The sequence below is a fragment of the Acinonyx jubatus genome, chromosome D2 (assembly GCF_027475565.1).
Source record: "Acinonyx jubatus isolate Ajub_Pintada_27869175 chromosome D2, VMU_Ajub_asm_v1.0, whole genome shotgun sequence".
Classification (NCBI taxonomy): domain Eukaryota; kingdom Metazoa; phylum Chordata; class Mammalia; order Carnivora; family Felidae; genus Acinonyx; species Acinonyx jubatus.
In genome coordinates this window covers 36,928,109-36,948,021 of record NC_069393.1, presented here as the reverse complement: position 1 = coordinate 36,948,021, position 19,913 = coordinate 36,928,109, and the positions used below count along the sequence as shown (strand labels likewise).

At 42.6% G+C, this 19,913-nt stretch overlaps 1 protein-coding gene across 2 annotated transcripts in view; it reads left to right on the top strand.

Moving 5' to 3' along the window:
- The window catches only part of POLR3A (RNA polymerase III subunit A), a 52,654-nt gene that overhangs the window by 13,982 nt on the left and 18,759 nt on the right, over positions 1-19,913 (top strand). For both annotated transcript variants that reach the window (XM_053207677.1, XM_015066206.3), the window contains exons 9-17: positions 381-484; positions 1,351-1,492; positions 4,408-4,548; positions 8,321-8,390; positions 9,037-9,164; positions 9,494-9,632; positions 10,888-11,052; positions 14,398-14,570; positions 18,184-18,295. In XM_053207677.1, the coding sequence (XP_053063652.1) occupies positions 381-484; positions 1,351-1,492; positions 4,408-4,548; positions 8,321-8,390; positions 9,037-9,164; positions 9,494-9,632; positions 10,888-11,052; positions 14,398-14,570; positions 18,184-18,295 (1,174 nt within the window). The remainder of the gene's footprint in view (positions 1-380; positions 485-1,350; positions 1,493-4,407; positions 4,549-8,320; positions 8,391-9,036; positions 9,165-9,493; positions 9,633-10,887; positions 11,053-14,397; positions 14,571-18,183; positions 18,296-19,913) is intronic.

Genomic DNA, 19,913 nt, shown 5'->3' with positions numbered 1-19,913 from the left:
GCTGGTGCCACAGCTTTTAAACCTCGGGAGCCCATGGTAAATCACTGCTAGTAAGGTTGCCAGCTGCTCATAGAATGTTCTGGAAGGTCCTTTCAGCTGAGTCCAGCCCACTCATTTTACTAATGGGGAAACCAAAGGCCAGAAAGGACTTGGCCATTTCACCCTTCCAGTGGTGAGTTCGGACTGGAACCCGGGTGCCTGTGTGCCAATCAGCTGTTGTCGTTAAACCCAAGACTCTAGGCAGCAGGAGATAAACAAGTTTCTTCTCTTTCTTCTGGAATCACTCAAGGAAAGTAAAGATTGAGACACAGTACAGTATAGTGTGCTAGCTTACGGAAAGCTAACAGCCTCTCCTTGTGTCTTCTATCGTGGTTGTGCAGGTGAACAAAGCAAACATCAACTTTTTGAGGAAACTGGTTCGAAATGGCCCTGAAGTTCACCCAGGAGCCAATTTCATTCAGCAGAGACACACACAGATGAAAAGGTAATGCTGTCTCAATCTATTTTTCTTTTTAATTTTTTTTTAACATTTATTTATTTTTGAGAGCAGAACATGTGTGGGAGGGGCAGAGACTGGGGGGGAGACACAGAATCCAAAGCAGGCTCCAGGCTCTGAGCTGTCAGCACAGAGCCTGACGTGGGGCTCAGACCCACAAACTGTGAGATCATGACCTGAGCCAAAGTCTGATGCCTAACTGATTGAGCCACCCAGGCGCCCCAAGCTGTCTCAGTCTAGCTGTGTGTAACGACCTTCTCATGACAGAGGTCGCCATATTCAGCCAAAGAATGTCGTCCAAAATCCGGCATTTGTGACATTTTAGCCTGTGGAAAATACTGTTTAAATTGTAGTGAGCCTAGGTATGTCATTTGCTGTGCTTACTCGTTGCATATACACAAAATGTCTATTTGTTCCCTTGCGTTTAACGGTGGATCTAGGAAGACAGAACACGTGGGGGTGTGCAAGCCAATCATTTTCTACATCGTGTGGGCTCTCTGGGGTTACTTGACTCTACTCACAGCCTAGGGGGCACTGGTTTGGCCAGCTCTGACCCTTCACTGATCTCTGGTGCCTTTTTATCTCTTGAGACAAACATGAGACAAAACATATCAACAGGGTGCTGTGGGAGAAGCTGACTTATGACTGCATTTTTGTGATTCTAAGACATAATTTTCTCATATTTAACATTTACAAAATGAGGACCTATCTGTGTCATAGTTTAATGGCTTGTGGAGGCAGCTTTGATCCAATGAAATATCCATCATTTTAGAGACTGAATCCTGACATGAAGAGGGAGCACCTTGGTGAGGGAGCTTTGTTCTCACAGATCACATTTCTTATCACATGTGTAGGTTTTTGAAGTACGGAAATAGGGAAAAGATGGCTCAGGAGCTCAAGTACGGGGACATCGTGGAGAGGCACCTCATAGATGGAGATGTGGTGCTGTTCAATCGGCAGCCCTCACTGCACAAATTGAGCATTATGGCGCATCTGGTGAGTGTGAGATTCTGTTTTTATTTTCTGTTGGTGGGAGTCTGCTGTGTGCGCATGCTAAATTCCAGACTCCTAAAATTAAGATTGCCGGTAATCTGAAATTTTTTGTCACTTTTGATTTTTCTCTTCCTTCACTTTTTAGTTTGAGTGAAACTTTTACATTTTAAGCTTCCCTTCAACGTTTTTAATATTTATAAAATCCGCACTCAACAGTAAAACAGAAAGGAACTAATTGAAAATTGGCATGAAAGTAACTGGCATGATTTCACTTGCAAATGAAAATATATACATATATATGTGTATGCAGACTTATGTAAAACAGATATAGCTGAAAGTTGACTTGGGGTTTAACGTGGCTTATTAACTATGGAACTAAAATGCTTAGGAGATTTTTCGTCACAGTGGCCCTCCAATGAAGACCTTGGAGCATATTTTTTTCAGTGATTTAGTTTTGCAACAACAGCAGTTCCTTTTTCTGGAGATTTAAAATGGAAATGAGGTGCAACTTTAATTCGTTAAATATTCATAAATTCTCCTATCTCCAAAGCCGTTAAATCCACAAGCATTTGCAACAGCATTTAAACAGGCTCTTCAGTTAGTGTTTTTCTAGATTTGGTCTTTCAGTTTACGAACATGCTGCATCAGTCATTTGACTTAGCGTGGAAATACCGAAGAAGCACTTTATGACTATGGGATTACGATCCTGGGGATCTGGGGAGGTGAACAAAATCCCTCCCTTTCCAGAAACTTTTGCTTGGCTTTGGGACATTTTCAAAGTAAAGGGTTTTTTGCTTGAAAAATTTCAAATATATACAAAAGTAGAAAGAATACTATGATGAACTCATATGTTCCCACTCTCTATATTGAATAATTTTCCAAGATTCTGCCACACCTGTTTTCTCTCTCCCTTCTTTCTTTGATGACCCAGGTGCCAGGTCTTTTCTCCGTGTGTGATCAGTTCACGCGTGTGATGGGGGCACCTGGGTGGCTCAGTCAAACAGTTTACTTGTGCAAGACACACACAACCATAGCGCCATTGTCACACCACACAGAATGAACACTCACTCCCTGCTGTTGTCTAGCACACAGCCCATGTGCACATTTCCCCAAGGGTCTCAACTGTCTTTTCGCAGCTACTTTGTCCAAATCAGGATGTAAAGTCTGCATGTTACATTTGGTTGATAAAGGTCCTCAGTCTCTCTACAACAATCTCCCCTCCCCCTGTTCTTGTAATTTCAGTGTCGTTGTTGGAAAAAAAACAGGTCACTTGTCCTAAACGATGTCTCATGTTGTGTGTGTGTGTGCGTGTGTTTGTGTAAGGATACGGCACTAAGAGTTTATTGTTCCTTTTATCCCTCTGAACTGGGCAGTACTCGAGGCACGATCAGATTCAGGCTCAGCTTCTGGCAAGAATGACTCCTAGGTGGCACTGGCTGCTTCTTACCTTATTTCAGGAGGGGCGTGCTGTCTGGCTGCCCCACTCTTCTTATGTTGAGAAGGTTAGAGCGTCAGATACTTCAGCCTGATGCCTCCCTTGAAAGTTTCCTTACCAACCTTTTATCTAAAGACTTCATCCATGGCCAATTATTGCCCGTGTTATTTCATTGGGGCTGCAAAATGAAGAATTTCTCATTTATCATGCCTTTCATATTCCATACCTATCATTTTATTTAAAAAATTTTGGGGGGAGTGTCCCTGGGTGGCTCAGTCGGTTAAGCACCTGACTTTGGCTCAGGTCATGATCTCACCGCTCATGAGTTCAAGCCCCGCGTCGGGCTCTGTACTGAAAGCTTAGAGCCTGGAGCCTGCTTCCAGTTCTGTGTCTCCCTCTCTCTCTGCCCCTCTCCCACTCATGCTCTGTTTCTTCCTCTCAAAAATAAATATTAAAAAAAATTTTTTTTAATTAAAAAATTAAAAAAAATTTTTTTTGAATCTTTTATTTATTATTTTTGATAAAGAGTGAGCAGGGGAGGAGCAGAGAGAGAGGGAGACAGAATCTGAAGCAGGCTCCAGGCTTTGAGCTGTCAGCACAGAGCCAGACATGGGGCTTGAGCTCACCAACCATGAGATCATGACCTGAACCAAAGTCAGATGCTTAACCCACCGACCCACTCAGGCACCCCTCCATACCTATCATTTTTATAATGAAGAGCCTATTCTTGTTAACTACGGTTATTTGTTTATCCAAAAATATAGCGCCTGAAGGAAAGACAGCATAAATGCCTGATTCTTGTTCCTTTATTGTCAGTCTGGGAAGGAAAAAGTTGGTGCTCAGTTTCTTCCAACGAGGTCGGGTTGGATTTTTTTGTCTGTTTTTGCTTTCTCTTTTTTCGGTGTCATTAACCCATGGGTTTTTCCATAAGAGACTCTTGAATACAGAGAACATACTGAGGGTTGCTGGCGGGGTGTTGAGAAGGGGGATGGGCTAAATGGGTGATGGGCATTAAGGAGGGCACTTGTTGGGATGAACACTGGATGTTCTATGTAAGTGATGAATCACTAAATTCTATTCCTGAAATCATTATTACGCTATATGTTAACTAACTTGAATTTAAATTAAAAAAATAATAATAATAAACCCTGGGTTTTTATTTAGTCCATGTGTTTTATTCAACTTCTGCCATAAATCTTTTTCATACCCAGCTGTGACGTCACTGGCCAGTGGGAGCCCCTTCACATGGCTCTTAACCTTGGTGCTTGCCTCGTATTAAAACAAACTCATTGCATTGTTTTGATCTCATAAAGAATACCTCCACAAGTGACATGTATCTCTTAACAAAACATACAAAGATTTTATTTCCTTAATCTAAAGTGTCCAGTTTTCGAGGAAGCCATTTATTAATATTTTGAAACCATGAAGCTTTTGGATAAATGACTAAGCCCCTCTCCTATTTTGTTTTTTTTGTATTCCACAGGCCAAGGTCAAGCCGCACCGGACCTTCAGATTTAACGAGTGTGTCTGTACACCCTACAATGCGGATTTTGATGGTGATGAGATGAACCTTCATCTTCCTCAAACAGAAGAAGCTAAAGCAGAGGCTCTTGTTCTCATGGGGGTATGTAGGGTAGGGCAGCCCCGCTTCTGTGTAACAGCTTGAAAGGAGGGGGAGGGGAGCGTGTGTCCTGTGTGAAAACACCCTGTAGGGTATAAGGGAGTGTCAGTGACAGGTGGGGAGCTGAGAGGAGTGAGTATTCTTCTGGCCTGTAATATGTGTTTATAAGGTACAGGACATACATGAAAACCAGCTGGGAAAAGATAGATGCGGGCGTAGCAGTATCTTGACTGTTGGGTATCAAGGGCACAGCAGATGTTCTGCATAAGTAGGTTTTCTTTTGAGTACCCATACCCTTTATTGAAGACTTTCCCATAGTATGTTACATACTTGTTTGTCGTCTAAAGGTCACCCTAAACAGAATCATTATATGATGACCCATACCACCATTTCATTTTCCAGCAGTTAAGGGGAGCCCCTTAGATGGCAGAGAAGTTCAGCGATGAGTCACACAGACACCTGCTCTCCAGGAGCGGGCGGCTGGGCTCTCGTTGCTGTGCTACATGGACTACCGGCTCGCGAACCCAGCTGTAGCACAGTGCTGCGCGGGGCTCATCGCTCCTAAATTTAACAGGGCCCCGAACTGTTGAGTTTTTAGAGGCTAGGTTTTCCTTTTTCCCCAGTATTCTGGTTTTCTTGTTATGAGTAGATTTGGCTGTGGTTGTTAGTGTTTCTACCCACAAAACACTTCTTACCATTTCTGATAGAGTGCTTTTCATCTCTTTTGGGGTAGGATGTTAGTATCGATTCTAAAGTGACGGCTGTTAAGTTCTGTAAGCAGATCTATTAAAAGTACATGAGGATTTGGTGGGGACAGGAACAAGTGGCTGCATTCATGGCCTGTGCCTCGGTTTTTCATGCCTAAAGTCGACATCTTTTCTAGTAAAGTATCTGATGGGTTACTTCTTTTGTACACACACTTAATACTAAGAAATTCATGCGGGTAATTTCAGTTTTTTTAGAACATCAGTTTCTTACTTATTCAAACATTGTAGTGTAATGGAGTTATTTAAATAAGGTGAGGTTTTTACACATCACATCTCTTTTCTTTATCTCCATCTGTTTTTTTGTTGTTTATTTATTTGAGAGAGAAAGAATGGAGGGGTGGCAGACAGAGAGGGAGAGAGAGAATCCCAAGCACACTCAACCCCCAGTGTGGAGCCTGACATGGGGCCCAATTTCACAACCGTGAGATCGTGACCTGAGCCAAGATCAAGATTTGGATGCTCAACCGACTGAGCCACCCAGGCACCCCTATTTTTATCTGTTTGTTGCTTATCCACGAACTTAGATGGTGGCAGTCATGGTTTTTAGTAGCCTTGGTTTTGCTTTTATCTACTTAACATGTTATAAATGCCCACCTTTGTTGTAAAGTTTTCATAATTATTGATTACAATGGCTTCACAGTATTTCACAAGCTTAGCACACCATGATTCACCTACCTTCTCCTGAAAATTTAGGGTGTTTTCCCTGTTTGCTATGAGGACAAATCCCTTAAGGGCCATCTTTGTGCATTTGGAGTCTTTCTTCCGAGTTGTTTCTTCAGACCCCTCAGCCTTTTTAAATGATTCGGTTGATGCTTAATGAGTACCTACTGTGTGCCACCAAGTACTCTCCTAGGAGGGCAACACAGAAGAAAAAAGTCAAAATTCTGGCTTTTATCCTTATTCGAATGGGGAGAGGTGGAGAATAAATCAATATAAAATAGGTCATGTGGTGGCAAGTGCTGAGAAGAAAAGAATAAATCACAACAAGGAGGAAAGAAAATGAGAGGGGTCCTGTTTCATGGAGGATGGTGCTGAGAGGGCCACTAGAACGATAACACTCAAGGCAAGTTCTAAAAGAAGTTGACGAGCAGTGTGGTTGTCAGCAAAAGATCAGTCCAAGCAGAGGACCAACAGGTACAAAGACCCTGTGGTGTGATCATACATGAGGTAACGAGGCTAGCCTGTTTCCCCCTAAGCCTTGTATTTGTAGCAGTTGTGAGGAGTGCTGTGCTCTGTATTGGGAGATAGCAAGAGAGAGGATGAGGAGGGCGAATGGCCATGAATGAGATCCACACTCCCACAGTCAGATGGTGCGTTGACCAGTGCAGTCATTTTTTCTGACCTTGTACTCTTACTCTAGTAAGCTCTCCAGAGGAAATAACCAGTTGCAAAATCACTTGTAATGATAAAACATTAGAAGCAGGCAATGTCCGCCAATAAAAAAGTTGGTTAGGTTAAATCACATCACATTCGTACCACAAAATCCTGCATGGCCCTTAAAAATGATGATGTAGTATTGTTGTCAGCATAAAGCTACTTATGATTTATTTTTTATTTAAAAAGCAGGCTGTGTGTAAGACATGATCTTATTTCATTTGGTAAATAGATGTTTCCGTGTTTGTAAAAAAGCTTATAGCCAGAAATTGGGAAGGTTATGTACCAAAATGTTTTAACTGCAGTTCTTTTGGTTTGGCAGTTCTATGCAGAGATGTTTTTTGGGATTCTGGGTGGGGTTTTTTTGTTGTTGTCGTTTTGGTTTTTTTCGCTTCTCTATATTTTTAGACTTTCTGTAAAAAACATACTATTTTTGTAACAAAAAAGTAATAATTAGAATGTTGCTAGTGATATCAGCTATGTAAGCTAGTTGCTAGAGATAATGGCCTGTAGTCAACTACTTGGACTTCAGCCTTGAGTTCGGTACTGAGGATCCATTTTGTTATACAGCGTATATCATTGGTTAAAAATGACAATAAAACACAGGCTCTAAGGCCAGGATGGAAGATCTTTGTTACCATCAGGACAAATCCCCTCAATTACATGTAAGAAAGTTATCATCTAACTGTATCAACTCAGCAGTTCTGTCTCAATAGGTAGGGCTCTAGCCTGAATGTGGTCCCAAATTACTGGGGAGACTTTTGCAAAATATGCAAATCCCAGCTTCACGTGCTCAGCCCCAGACCACTCCATTTCCCATCCCAGAGAGATTCTTGAAAACAATCATGAACGATTACCTTCCAGCCCTCATTGGAGGATTTTTGTTCTGTGAATGTTCACAATAAAGTAGGAACAGGTCTCTGCCTTGGAGGGCCTTTTACTCCAGGTGAGGTTGCCTAGACAACCCACAAATAACATAAGCATCTCCACATCATGATTTGAGCAAATTTACATGTTGCTTATTTCCCAAGAACAACAGCAAAACTTGAGCATATGCACTCTGATGCACAGAATCTTTTTTAATTTGTTAATTATGCACTGGACAGCTAGCACCCCTTTTTGCTCAGTGTAGGCATTCATTAAATTTTCATTAAATCGTGTCATTAATTATCATTACTACTCACTGTCTTCATTAAGAGTTCAACAGTTCTGCCCTCGTTGTGGAGAGGTATGAAATTGATTGACCTCAAAGAGAACGGTGCTATTTATCATTCATAGAAGTGAATTTTCTTTGGAGAAGTGAATTTATTAATAACTAGGAAGTCTTACTTACACATACAGAGTTCTTACAGGGATCCAAAGCTTCACTCAGTATTTAGTGTTGGCAGGAACGTCTGACGTCAGTGTTGCAGGTATGCTTTGACTCCTCTTAACAGATGAAGGAGCAAGGAGCTGGTGACAGCTGGGATTGAGAGCCTTGGCTGCCATTTCTCAGCCCCACTTTTCTGCTCGCCTGCTCTTCTTTATTTGTGTGTGACAATTCAGAGCCTTTGTGGTGCAGTTCTTTGGACTGCATCATGCAATCCAAAGAGTGTCCGAGAATGGCTAACATGTTGTGTTTGTTTTTCCTTTAGACGAAAGCAAATCTTGTAACACCAAGGAATGGAGAACCACTGATTGCTGCTATTCAGGACTTTCTAACAGGTGTGTTTATGAATTCACTTGAGAGGAGACTATGGAACACTAGGATTCTCATTCACAGTGATTCATGTAACAACTTAAGAAGCGATTTAATTTCATGTGTTTAATTCTGTTGTTTACTATGTTTGATTCTGAATCTGCTTAAGAGATTTTGGATTGGCTGGTTATTCATTGAATCAGTAAGCATTTGTTCAGCTCCTGACGTGCACTAGACAGTTTTCTAAGCACTGGAGATAGGACAGTGAGTCAAAGTCCCTTGTGGAGCTTAGATTCTAGTGGAAGAGGGAGCCAGCAAGCAGCTATGGGTTTTAACTCACTCCTTAGCAATATTCCAGATTCCTTTTAAAGTCGAAACCTTTTGGGGCACCTGGGTGGCTCAGTCATTTAGGCGTCTGACTTCGGCTCAGGTCATGATCTCACAGTTTGTGAGTTTGAGCCCCACGTTGGGTTCTGTACTGACATGTCAGTGCCTGGAGCCTGCTTCAGATTGTGTCTCCCTCTCTCTCTCTCTGCCCCTTGCCCTGCTTGTGCCTCCCCCCCCCAAAAAAATAAATAAACTTTTTTAAGGTAAAAAAAAATAAAATTGAAACCTTGTAATTGTCTCGCACATTCACTCCGTTTCTTTTTGTGGTGTTTGCAACATTCATAGGTGCCTATCTCCTCACTCTTAAGGACACTTTCTTTGACCGAGCCAAGGCCTGCCAAATCATTGCTTCAATATTAGTTGGCAAGGACGAGAAAATTAAAGTTCGCCTCCCACCACCTACAATATTAAAGGTTTGTGCTGGGAGCACCCGGGTGGCTCAGTCGGTTAAACATCTTACTCTTGGTTTCTGCTCGGGTCATGATCTCATAGTTTATGAGATCAAGCCCTGCCTCAGGCTCTGCACTGAGAGTGCAAAGCCTGCTTGGGATTCTTTCTCCCCTCTCTCTGTCCCTTCCCCATGTGTACGCATGCATTTTCTTTCTCTCTCTATGCAAATAACTATACATTTAAGACAGTAAAGCTTTGTGCGGGAACCAGGCATGCCAGGTACAGGTTTGCATGTGAGTACTCTGCAGGCCAGGCTCAGCCAGCTGACATTGTGACTTTCTTCCTCCTTCAGCCTGTCACCCTGTGGACAGGAAAGCAGATATTCAGCGTCATCCTCAGACCTAGTGATGACAATCCAGTAAGGGCCAATCTCCGAACCAAGGGAAAGCAGTACTGTGGCAAAGGAGAAGATCTCTGTGTCAACGATTCCTGTGAGTCAAAGCAGCGGGGTGGGAGCGGGCAGAAAGCAGGTGGCCAATGACTGCCTTCACTCAGCAAGCAAATGCAATGTTTCTCTTAGGCAGGAAGTTTATTCTTTAGGGAAGTGTAGTTGGTATGTCTCCTCAGCTGTGATTCCCCATTTCTCTAAAAAGTAGAGATCATGTAGATACATGATCCAGTGATTAGAATGTTCCTCTCTGGATGTGTTTTAGATGACTAGTGTCTGTAAATTAATGCAATTTCTTTTATTCTGCCCCCCCCCTTTTTGCCATAAGAAAGTATCTCATCATATGAGGCATATAATTTATCATTTTATGTCCAAAAAATGTGTTCATTGTCTAAAAGTATAATGGGACTATTTTTCTATCGCCTCCTGGTCAACTTGTTTCTTATAACACGAAGATCAGGTGTAACCACGAGAGGATATAAATGTTAAACCATCTGAGTCATCCAGACTAATTCAACCCAAAGTATAGTCCACAGACCAGTGCCTTTCAGCCAGCGTTTCCTTTCTGACGCGAGCCTCCTTGCTCACCCCAGACTGCTAACCGGCAGCTCCCCAGCAGGCTCCTCTGAATGGCACTGACTTTGAATGGGCTTTGCTAGCAAGGTCTTGTGACAAGAAATGGATCTCCAGGACTCTGTGCTGAAGAACTGAACCACAGAGTCTCTGAAGGTCAAGATTCCTGTTTTGTAATGAAGAGTAAATGTGTTGAAGGGCACCGATTTTTCTCAGGGTTAGAGCCTTTGCTTTGAAAACACACCTCTGGTCTTTCAGGTGTTTTGGCTTCCTTGTTTTAGATTGTATTTTGTTTCTTCTCCATGTAATTCCATTTTGTTGTATAGGCTCTTCATGGTGGTGTCATCAGTTTTCATCATCTTGGGGGAATAACAAAGTGCTTTACAGTTTATGGAGTAGTTTGTGGCATGTGATTTCATCAGATGCTCACAACATCCCTGTGACACAGGATAAGTGCTCGGTGCTGTCACTTATAGTTCACAGTTGAAAATGAGGGTCCTGTAGTACTTTTCAGAGTTAGGACTGTAAGGTAAACCACTGGGCTTTTCATGCTTTTCAAAAGTCCCTAGATCTCTCTCTTTTTCCCCTCAAAAAATTTTGAGAGAATTTTGCTTTGCTTTGCTTTAATTTTCATAATGGGAGCATGCTTTCTCCACTGCCCCACGTTGGAACGAGGCTGAGTAGTAAGTAATTGTTCAAGTGCCCAATCTTTGCTGTCTTTGCAGACGTTACCATCCAGAACAGTGAGTTGATGAGCGGCAGCATGGACAAGGGAACGTTGGGATCAGGATCGAAGAACAATATTTTTTACATTTTGCTGCGAGACTGGGGGCAGAACGAAGCTGCCGATGCAATGTCACGGCTTGCCAGGCTGGCTCCTGTCTACCTCTGTGAGTATCTCCAGCGTCCTCGGCGTATGGTGGTGGTTGCTCGGGTTTCAGGGCTGTGCGTTAGTTTGTTCTTTTACCTTTGTTTCCTTCCCCCAGCCCCCACGTGCCACACACATACCCGCACACAGGAAAGGAGACTTACCCCAGGCTGAATCATTTGGGACTTACAGAATGGGATCAGCTCAGTACTGACTTGCCTGGTTTCAGATTTGAACTTGCTCTTGAATTCTTGTCTCAAAATGCCCAGTAGCTCCGAGATGCCAGTCAGACAGGGTTGTTAGACAAGGGCCCTCCGCAGGCTGCTTCCAAGGTACCTGCGCTCCACCTATGGCCCTCTGGGCCCTCACAGCTCAGCTCTGCTGGGTTACTCTGTGTTTCCCTTCTCTCCTTGCACTGTTCTGTTTCCTTTGTTGGCCCATCTCTGAGCATGCCATACGTGCAGGTTTTTACGTGCCCAAAAACGTTTCATTTCCACCCTTACACTTGATCGATTGTTTGGCTGGGTATAGAGCTCTGGATTGAATTTTATTTTTCGTCAGAATTTTGAAGGTACTGCTCTACTCTACAGAGTTGCTGTGAAAGTGTATTTCTATTCTTATTTTCAACTTTTGTGTGTGTCTTCATTTTGGAAGCTTTGCAAATCCTCTTTGTTCTGGAAGTTCACACTGTAGACGCTTGGTATGAGTCTTTTTTTCATTCATTGTGTTGGGCACTCTGTAAGCTCTCTTAATCTGCCTCCGTGTGTCCTTTGGTTGTGGAAATTTTGTTTTTGTTTGATAATTTTCTCACCTTAACTTTCTCTGTTCTTTTTGGAATTTTTGTTCATTTTGTAAGTAGAGCTTCTAGATTGACTCTATGATTTTTCTTACCTTCTTTTCTCTGTGGTCCATTTCTTTGTTTCTGGATTCACTTTATCTTTTTTTTTTTTTTTTTTTTTAATGTTTATTTATTTGGGTGGGGGAAGAGGCAGAGAGAGGGAGAAAGAGAATCCCAAGCAGGCTCCAACACTGTCAGCAAAGAGCCCAGTAGGGGGGATTGAATCCCATGAACCGTGAGATCATGACCTGAGCTGAAAGCAAGAGTCAGGACATTTAACCGACTGAGCAAGCCAGGTGCCTCTCAGTTTAACTTTTAAAAATGATTTCCTAGAGGGGCACCTGGGTGGCTTAGTCAATTAAGTGACCAACTTCGGCTCAGGTCATGATCTCACAGTTTGTGAGTTTGAGCCCCACATTGGGCTCTGCTGACAGCTCAGAGCCTGGAGCCTGCTTCGGATTCTGTGTCTCCCTCTCTCTCTGCCCCTCCCCTGTTCTTGCTCTGTTTTTCTCTCTCTCAAAAATAAATAAAAAACATTAAAAAAAAATTAGGGGGTGCCTGGGTGGCTCAGTCAGTTGAGTGGGCCAACTTCAGCTCAGGTAATGATCTCATGGGCCGTGAGTTCAAGCCCCATGTTGGGCTCTGTGCTGACAGCTCAGATCCTGGAGCCTGCTTCAGATTCTGGGTCTCCCTCTCTCTCTGCCCCTCCCCCACTCACACCTCTCTCTCTCTCTTTCTCTCTCAAAAGTAAATACATAAATAAAAAATTAAAAGTGAGTTCCTCGGGGCACCTGGGTGGCTCAGTTGGTTATGCATCCAACTCTTGGTTTTGGTTCAGGTCATGATCTTACAGTTCATGAGTTCCCCCTGGGCTCTGTGCTGACATTGCAGAGCCTGCTTGGGATTCTTCTCTCCTCCCCTCAGTTGCTCTCTGCCCCTCCCCCATTCATGTTCTCGCTCTCAAAAATAAAGTTAAAAAAAAATTTAAGTGAATTCCTCTATTGATTTTTTTTTTTTATTTTAACTGTCATTTATTTCACTTCCAACTATATTTTCCATGTTTCTTATTTGCAGGTAGATTTTGATTTTTGGGTTTGTTTTTTTGTTTGAAGACTTCCTGTTCTTGATCTCCAGATACCTCTTCTCTATCATAGAGACAATGTTTTTCATAGATTTATCTGAAAATTCTCCCTGAATTTTCTCTTTAGTCTTGTTTTTCTGTGCATTTGTTGTCTTTAGTCTTTCATGTTGAAGACTTTCCTCAGAGGTCTGGTGGTCCCAGGGGCGCCTGGTTGGCTCAGTTGGTTAAGCGTCAGACTTTGGCTCAGGTCATGATCTCACATTTTGTCAGTTCGAGCCCTGCGTCGGACTCTGTGCTGATAGCTTGGAGCTTGGAGCCTGCTTCAGATTTTGTCTCCTTCTCTCTGCTCCTCCCCCACTTGTGGTCTGTCTGTCTTTCTCTCTCTCTGTCTCTCTCAAAAACAAATAAACATTAAGTTTTTTTTTTAATCTGGTGGTCCCTGGCTATCCATTCATATTTTGAGGAGCGAGACACCAAACACCGATTGGAAATGGATGGAGCCTGTTGGTTGATGGACTTCTCAGTCCCTTGATTGAGCTGCAAGGCAACATTTTCATTGAGGAACTACCAAATAGCCCTGTCAGTAATACTTTTCTCTAGGGAGGCTTGGTTTCTCCAGGGACATATCTTCTGCTCTCAGTCTCCCACCCAAAGTTGAGACCTGCTTCTCAGGATTCTGGGATGTGGCCAGGGAAAGGGACTAAGGAATCACAGTCATGGTATATACAGACCTCATGCCCTGCTTTACAGTCCTCCCTCTCTGTTTGCACTTAGGATCCCTCAGTCTAGAGCTCTCTAATTCTGTATACTGGGACATAAACTCTCATCTTCCACAGGAAAATACTGGCTTTCCATCAGGTTTCCTTATCTCCAACACATACGTTGTCTCCAGCATCTGCAGAAGCTGGCAGTATAGTTTCTGAGCATTTCCAGACTCATGGGTCCTCATTTCCACAGCCACTCTTAGGTGTCCCTTCCCCACCCTGCTAAGCCAGATGCCTCTCATCCACCCGTTTTCTACATATGTTAGCGTTGGGATTATTGACCATGTGTAGTTCCCTCAAAGGTGGGGTTTTTCTGTGTTTGGGGAGGATTTCTGAAGAAGGACGGGGGTGTGGGCAGAAAGCATCTGAGATGATGTCTTAGAACAAGAAGTCAGATGGCTCGCTTTCCATTGCTGACTTTGTCCAGCTGCTCTTTGGTATTTAATATTGGCCTACTGTATATCATAGTTAGTTGGGGACAGTACTTGCTCTCCACTGGGTTGTAACGTCTCTGACAGGATTCAGTGAGTCTTGGTCATTTTGATGGAACTCTCTACAGACTGATACATTTTTATTTAATTGGGTCATGATATATTCTCTCAAGGTATAAACTGGTTTGTATATAGTGGGTTGACTAACATCCATGGCACTCTCTTTCTGATCTACCTGCCGACTATTCTGCAGCAAACCGTGGATTCTCCATCGGGATTGGTGACGTCACACCTGGTCAAGGGTTGCTAAAGGCCAAGTATGAGTTGCTGAATGCTGGCTATAAAAAATGTGATGAATACATTGAAGCCCTAAACACAGGAAAGCTGCAGCAGCAGCCTGGTTGCACCGCTGAGGAGACTCTAGAGGTGAGTCTGCTCCTCGGGTGGGTTAGCCACTTCATGCCCACAGGGCTGTGCTGCAAGCCTGAAGAGAAGGTAGCAGAAGGGAGGGGGAAGTAAAGGCCGTGCCTTTAGCCCCAGGTCAGCCCTGTGCGGCATGTGTGTCGTTTAACAAGGGGAGGGCCTTCAATCGGATCCTTTACATCCCTAGCAGCTTTCACGTTCTAGGTGGTGAAAACAGGGCCCTCTGTTCACTTGACCACATGGGGCTGCTGTTGTTCCAGCGTCACACTTAGGCCCCTTCTGTAACTGGTACTCACATGCTTGTGCCCTTTCTATTTCTAGCATCTTTGGAGTAGAGACTGGCAACCACAGCTCTTTAAACGGATGGTCTTTGAAGGAGCACCTAGCTGGTTCAGTCGGTAGAGCGTGCAGCTCTTGATCTCAGGGTTGTAGGTTTGAGCCCCATATTGGATATAGAGATTACTTAAAAATCAAATCTTTAAAAAAATAAAACTCAATGGATGGTCTTCAAAAGAGACTGGGGCACAGAAGAGGGAAAATTCATATCACGTGCCTATCTGCTTCCCCTGTCACATTAGAAACTAGGTTAGCTGAGAACGTGCCAAGCAGGGGTCAGAATCAGAATGAGGACCAGCCTCTGGGAGCTCTGCATTCTCTCAGGCAGCCTGGGTCGGCAGTCTGACTGCACCAGGATTTCACCTGGCTTTCTTCTGTCTCCCCTGCAGCCCATGGCTCAGAGCTTTAACTCACCTAAGTGTGGAAAAATGGATAAGCAATAAGAAATTTTCTGATGACATGAATTTTTTGTGAAATAGGAAGAAAGCAGAGTTGTAGGCACCATTCACCATTAGCTCATTCTTAATCTCACTGAGTCTTTTAATTTATTTTTTTACTTTTTAAATACCAGTTAGCTAGCATATAGTGTAGTAATGATTTCAGTCATAGAATTTAGTGATTCATCACTTACATGAAAACCCAGTGCTCATCCCAACAAGTACCCTCCTTAATGTTCATCACCCATTTAGCCCATCCCCCCACCCAATACCCCACCAGCAACCCTCAGTTTGTTCTCTGTATTTAAGTCTCTTATGGTTTGTCTCCCTCACTCTACTTATCTTATTTTTGCTTCCCTTCGCCTATGTTTATCTGTTTTGTTTCTTAAATTCCAAATGAGTGACATCATACGATTTTTATCTTTCTCTGACTTATTTCACTTAGCATAATACACTCGAGTTCCATCCACATTGTCGCAAATGGCAAAGATTTCATTCTTTTTGATTGCCAAGTAATTTTCCATCGTGTATGTGTATGTGTGTGTGTACATACACACACATACATATACACCACATCTTCACATCTTTATCCAGTCATCAGTCGATGGACGTTTGGGCTTTCCATACTTTGACTATTGTCAGTAGTGCTGCAATAAACATTGGGGTGCATGTGCCCCTTCGAATCAGCATTTTTGTATCCTTTGGATAAATACTTAGTAGTGCATTTGCTGGATTGTAGGGTAGTTCTATTTTTAATTTTTTAGGAACCTCCATACTGTTTTCCAGAGTGGCTGCACCAGTTTGCATTCCCATCAGCAGTGCAAAAGCAGTTCCCCTTTCTCTGCATCCTCGCTAACATCTGTTGTTTCCCGAGTTGTTAATTTTAGCCATTCTGACAGGTGTGAGGTGGTATCTCATGGTGGTTTTGATTTGTATTTTCTTGATGATGAGTGATGTTGAGCTTCTTTTCATGTGTCTGTTAGCTATCTGGATGTCTTCTTTGGAAAAGTGTCTATTCATTTCTTTTGCCCATTTCTTCACTGGATTATTTGTTTTTTGGTATTGAATTTGATAAGTTCTTTATAGATTGTGGATACTAACCCTTTATCTGGTATGCCATTTGGAAATAATCTTCTCCCATTCCTTCAGTTGCCTTCAGTTGCCCATTCCTTCAGTTTTGCTGATTGTTTCCTTCACTGTGCAGAAGATTTTTATCTTGATGAGGTCCCGGTAGTTCATTTTTGCTTTTGTTTACCTTGCCTTTATCAAGTAAGAAGTTGCTGCGGCTGAGGTCTTTTGCCTGTTTTCTCCTCTAGGATTTTGATGGCTTCTTGTCTTATTTTTAGGTCTTTCATCCATTTTGAGTTTGTGTTTGTGTATGGTAAGAAAGTGGTCTGCGTTCATTCTTCTGCATGTTGCTGTCCAGTGTTCCCAACACTATTTGTTGAAGAGATTGTCTTTATTCCATTGGATATTCTTTCCTGCTTTGTCGAAGATTAGTTGGCCATACATTTGTGGGTCCACTTCTGGGTTGTCTGTTCTGTTCCATTGATCTATGTGTCTGTTTTTGTGCCAGTACCATATGATTACAGCTTTGTAATATAGTCTGAAGTCCGGAATTGTGATGCCCCCAGCTTTGGTTTTCTTTTTCAACATTACTTTTACTATTCGGGGTCTTTTCTGGTTCCATACAAATTTTAGAATTGTTTGTTCTAGCTCTGTGAAGAATTCTGGTGTTATTTTGATAGGAACTGCATTGAACATGTGGATTGCTTTGGATAGTATTGACAGTTTAACAATATTTGTTCTTCTGATCCATGAGCATGGAATGTTTTTCCAAAAAGGAAAATTGTCAGAATTGTCTTCTTCAATTTCTTTCATAAGTTTCCTATAGTTTTCAACGTATAGATCTTTCACTTCTTTGGTTAGGTTTATCCCTAGGTATTTTATGGGTTTTGGTGCAATTGCAATGAGAGCAAGTCCTCTTTCTGCTGCTTCATTATTGGTGTATAGAAATGCAACCAATTTCTGTAAATTGATTTTATATCCTGCGACTTTGCTGAATTCATGTTATCAGTTCTAGCAGTTTTTTGATTAATCTCTCTGAGTCTTGAGAGAGAGAGAGAAATGGATGTTCCTCACGGGCACTTACCTAGGAATTTACTTGAGGCTCCAGCAGCATTTGTTTGTAGTGGAACCATGACTCGTAACTGATTTAGCACCCTCTCTGTGAGCTGAGAAAGGACACCTTGTGGGTGAGTTCATGGACTAGAATATTCCTGTAGAGTCACCTCATCACACACTTAACTTGTGGGAATTCACATGTGTGCTTGGAAAGTAAAAATAAGAGGTAAATTTTAGAATTAGCATAAACAGTTTTCCATTGCTACATACTACACGGTAGCTTCTGTTCCTAAGTGTATTTGGGCCTACGTGTGCATGTACAGTTGATATGTATACAGACATATTGTAGAGGATGCTATACACATGCTATATACTTTCTGCCTTAGGGGCCATTTAAAGGATTTTTCAAGACTTTGTTACTAATCATTTTTACCTTAAACACTGATTTGGAACCTTTCCGTCCTCATGGAAGGTTAAGGTCTTTATAGATAAGGCATATTGATCTTCAAAAGCTCGAAACCCTTTCTCTATTGGAAATCTGACATCCGGCTTAAATTTTGTCAGATTTCATTAAATGTCAGGTTGAAAAAATAAATAAATAAAATAAAATAAAATAATGAAATGAAATGAAATGAAATAAAATAAAAAAAATAAAATAAATGTCAGGTTGAATGTTGGTAATCAGCAGGGTCCTCATGCACCTCGCTTTTTCCCTCCAGGCTCTGATCCTGAAGGAGCTGTCTGTGATCCGCGACCACGCGGGCAGTGCCTGCCTCCGGGAACTGGATAAGAGCAATAGCCCACTCACCATGGCTCTGTGTGGCTCCAAAGGTGTGCGCTCCTCCACCACTGCCCTCATTGCATTCTCTGTATGGGTTGACAGGTTTTCTCCCAGAAAATGCAGGAGTAATTTCAGACCGTTCATTTATAAGGATATGCCTTGGGGCACCTGGGTGGTCTGTTGGTTAAGCATCCGACTCTTGGTTTCAGCTGAAGTCATGATCCTTGAGGTTTGTAAGTCAGAGCCCCGTGTCCGGCTCCATGCTCTTAAGCACAAGAGTCTGCCTGGGATTCTCTCTTTCCTCTCTCTCTACCCCTACCCCACTCGTGTCCTCTGTCTCTCTCGAAAAATAAATATATGTATATTTAATATATAAATATGTACATATTAAAAAATATATATAAAGGCATATATTTTTTTATTAAAAAATTTTTTTTAATGTATATTTATTTTTGAGAGAGAGGAGACACAAAATCTGAAGCAGGCTCCAGACTCTGAGCTGTCAGCACAGAGCCCGACATGGGACTCGAACCCATGAGCCGTGAGATAATGACCTGAGCTGAAGTTGGACGCTCAACCAACTGAGCCACTCAGGTGCCCCAGGGCATATCTTTTTAAATCCTATGTATTGAAAGAGAATTATTTACATCTTAGACATGTAACTCCTATTTTTTTTTAATTTTTTTAAATTATTTTTTTTAACGCTTATTATTGAGAGACAGAGAGACACAGAGCGTGAGCAGGGGAGGGGTAGAGAGAGGGGGAGACACAGAATCCAAAGTAAGCTCGAGGCTCTGAGCTGTTAGCACAGAACCCGACGCAGGGCTCAAACTCACAAACTGCGAGATCATGACGTGAGCCGAAGTCGGTCACCCAACCAACTGAGCCACCCAGGCGCCCCCCTATTTTTTTTTTAATTTTTTTAACGTTTACTTAATTTTTGAGAGACAGAGACAGAGCATTAGCAGGGGAGGGGCAGAGAGAGAGGGAGACACAGAATCCAAAGTAGGCTCCAGGCTCTGAGCCCACGTCGTGCTCTGTGCTAACAGCTCAGAGCCTGGAGCCTGCTTCAGATTCTGTGTCTCCCTCTGTCTCTGATCCTCCCCCATTCATGCTCTGTCTCTCTCTGTCTCAAAAATATATAGATGTTAAAAAAATAAAAATTAAAAAAATAATAAAAAAATTAAAAAAGCTTTCCAAATTAATGTATTTAGTGATATGGTAAATGCTTTAATTTCATAGTTGTCTAGGACCTAAAGTGTTAAGTTTCATGGTACTGCATTCAGATTCAAAACCTCCATGCTTCTATTTCTGTAAATTTTTTTGGCAGAATAAAGTCCAACTTTGCTGCTTCCCTCCCGCCCCCTGCAGTGTTCACCTTCCTGCTCCTGGTGAGCATGCCCCCCACTTTCCCATTCCTGTGTCTTTGCTTCCACTTTTCCACTTTCTTTGGAATTTCTCCCCTCATCCCTTCTTATATCCACATTGTAATGTCCTCCAGAAGTTCAGCCTGGTGGCAGACTCTTCCCTGCAAGTCTCTGCTCCAGCCCCAAAGTGCTTACACTCCCTGCTGAGCCCTGCAGCTCTGCCTCCGCTTTTGTTCTGTTGCTGAGGGCTCCACCCTGTATTATTCTCGTTCTGGCTCTTACTGTCCCTAGACCGTGAGCC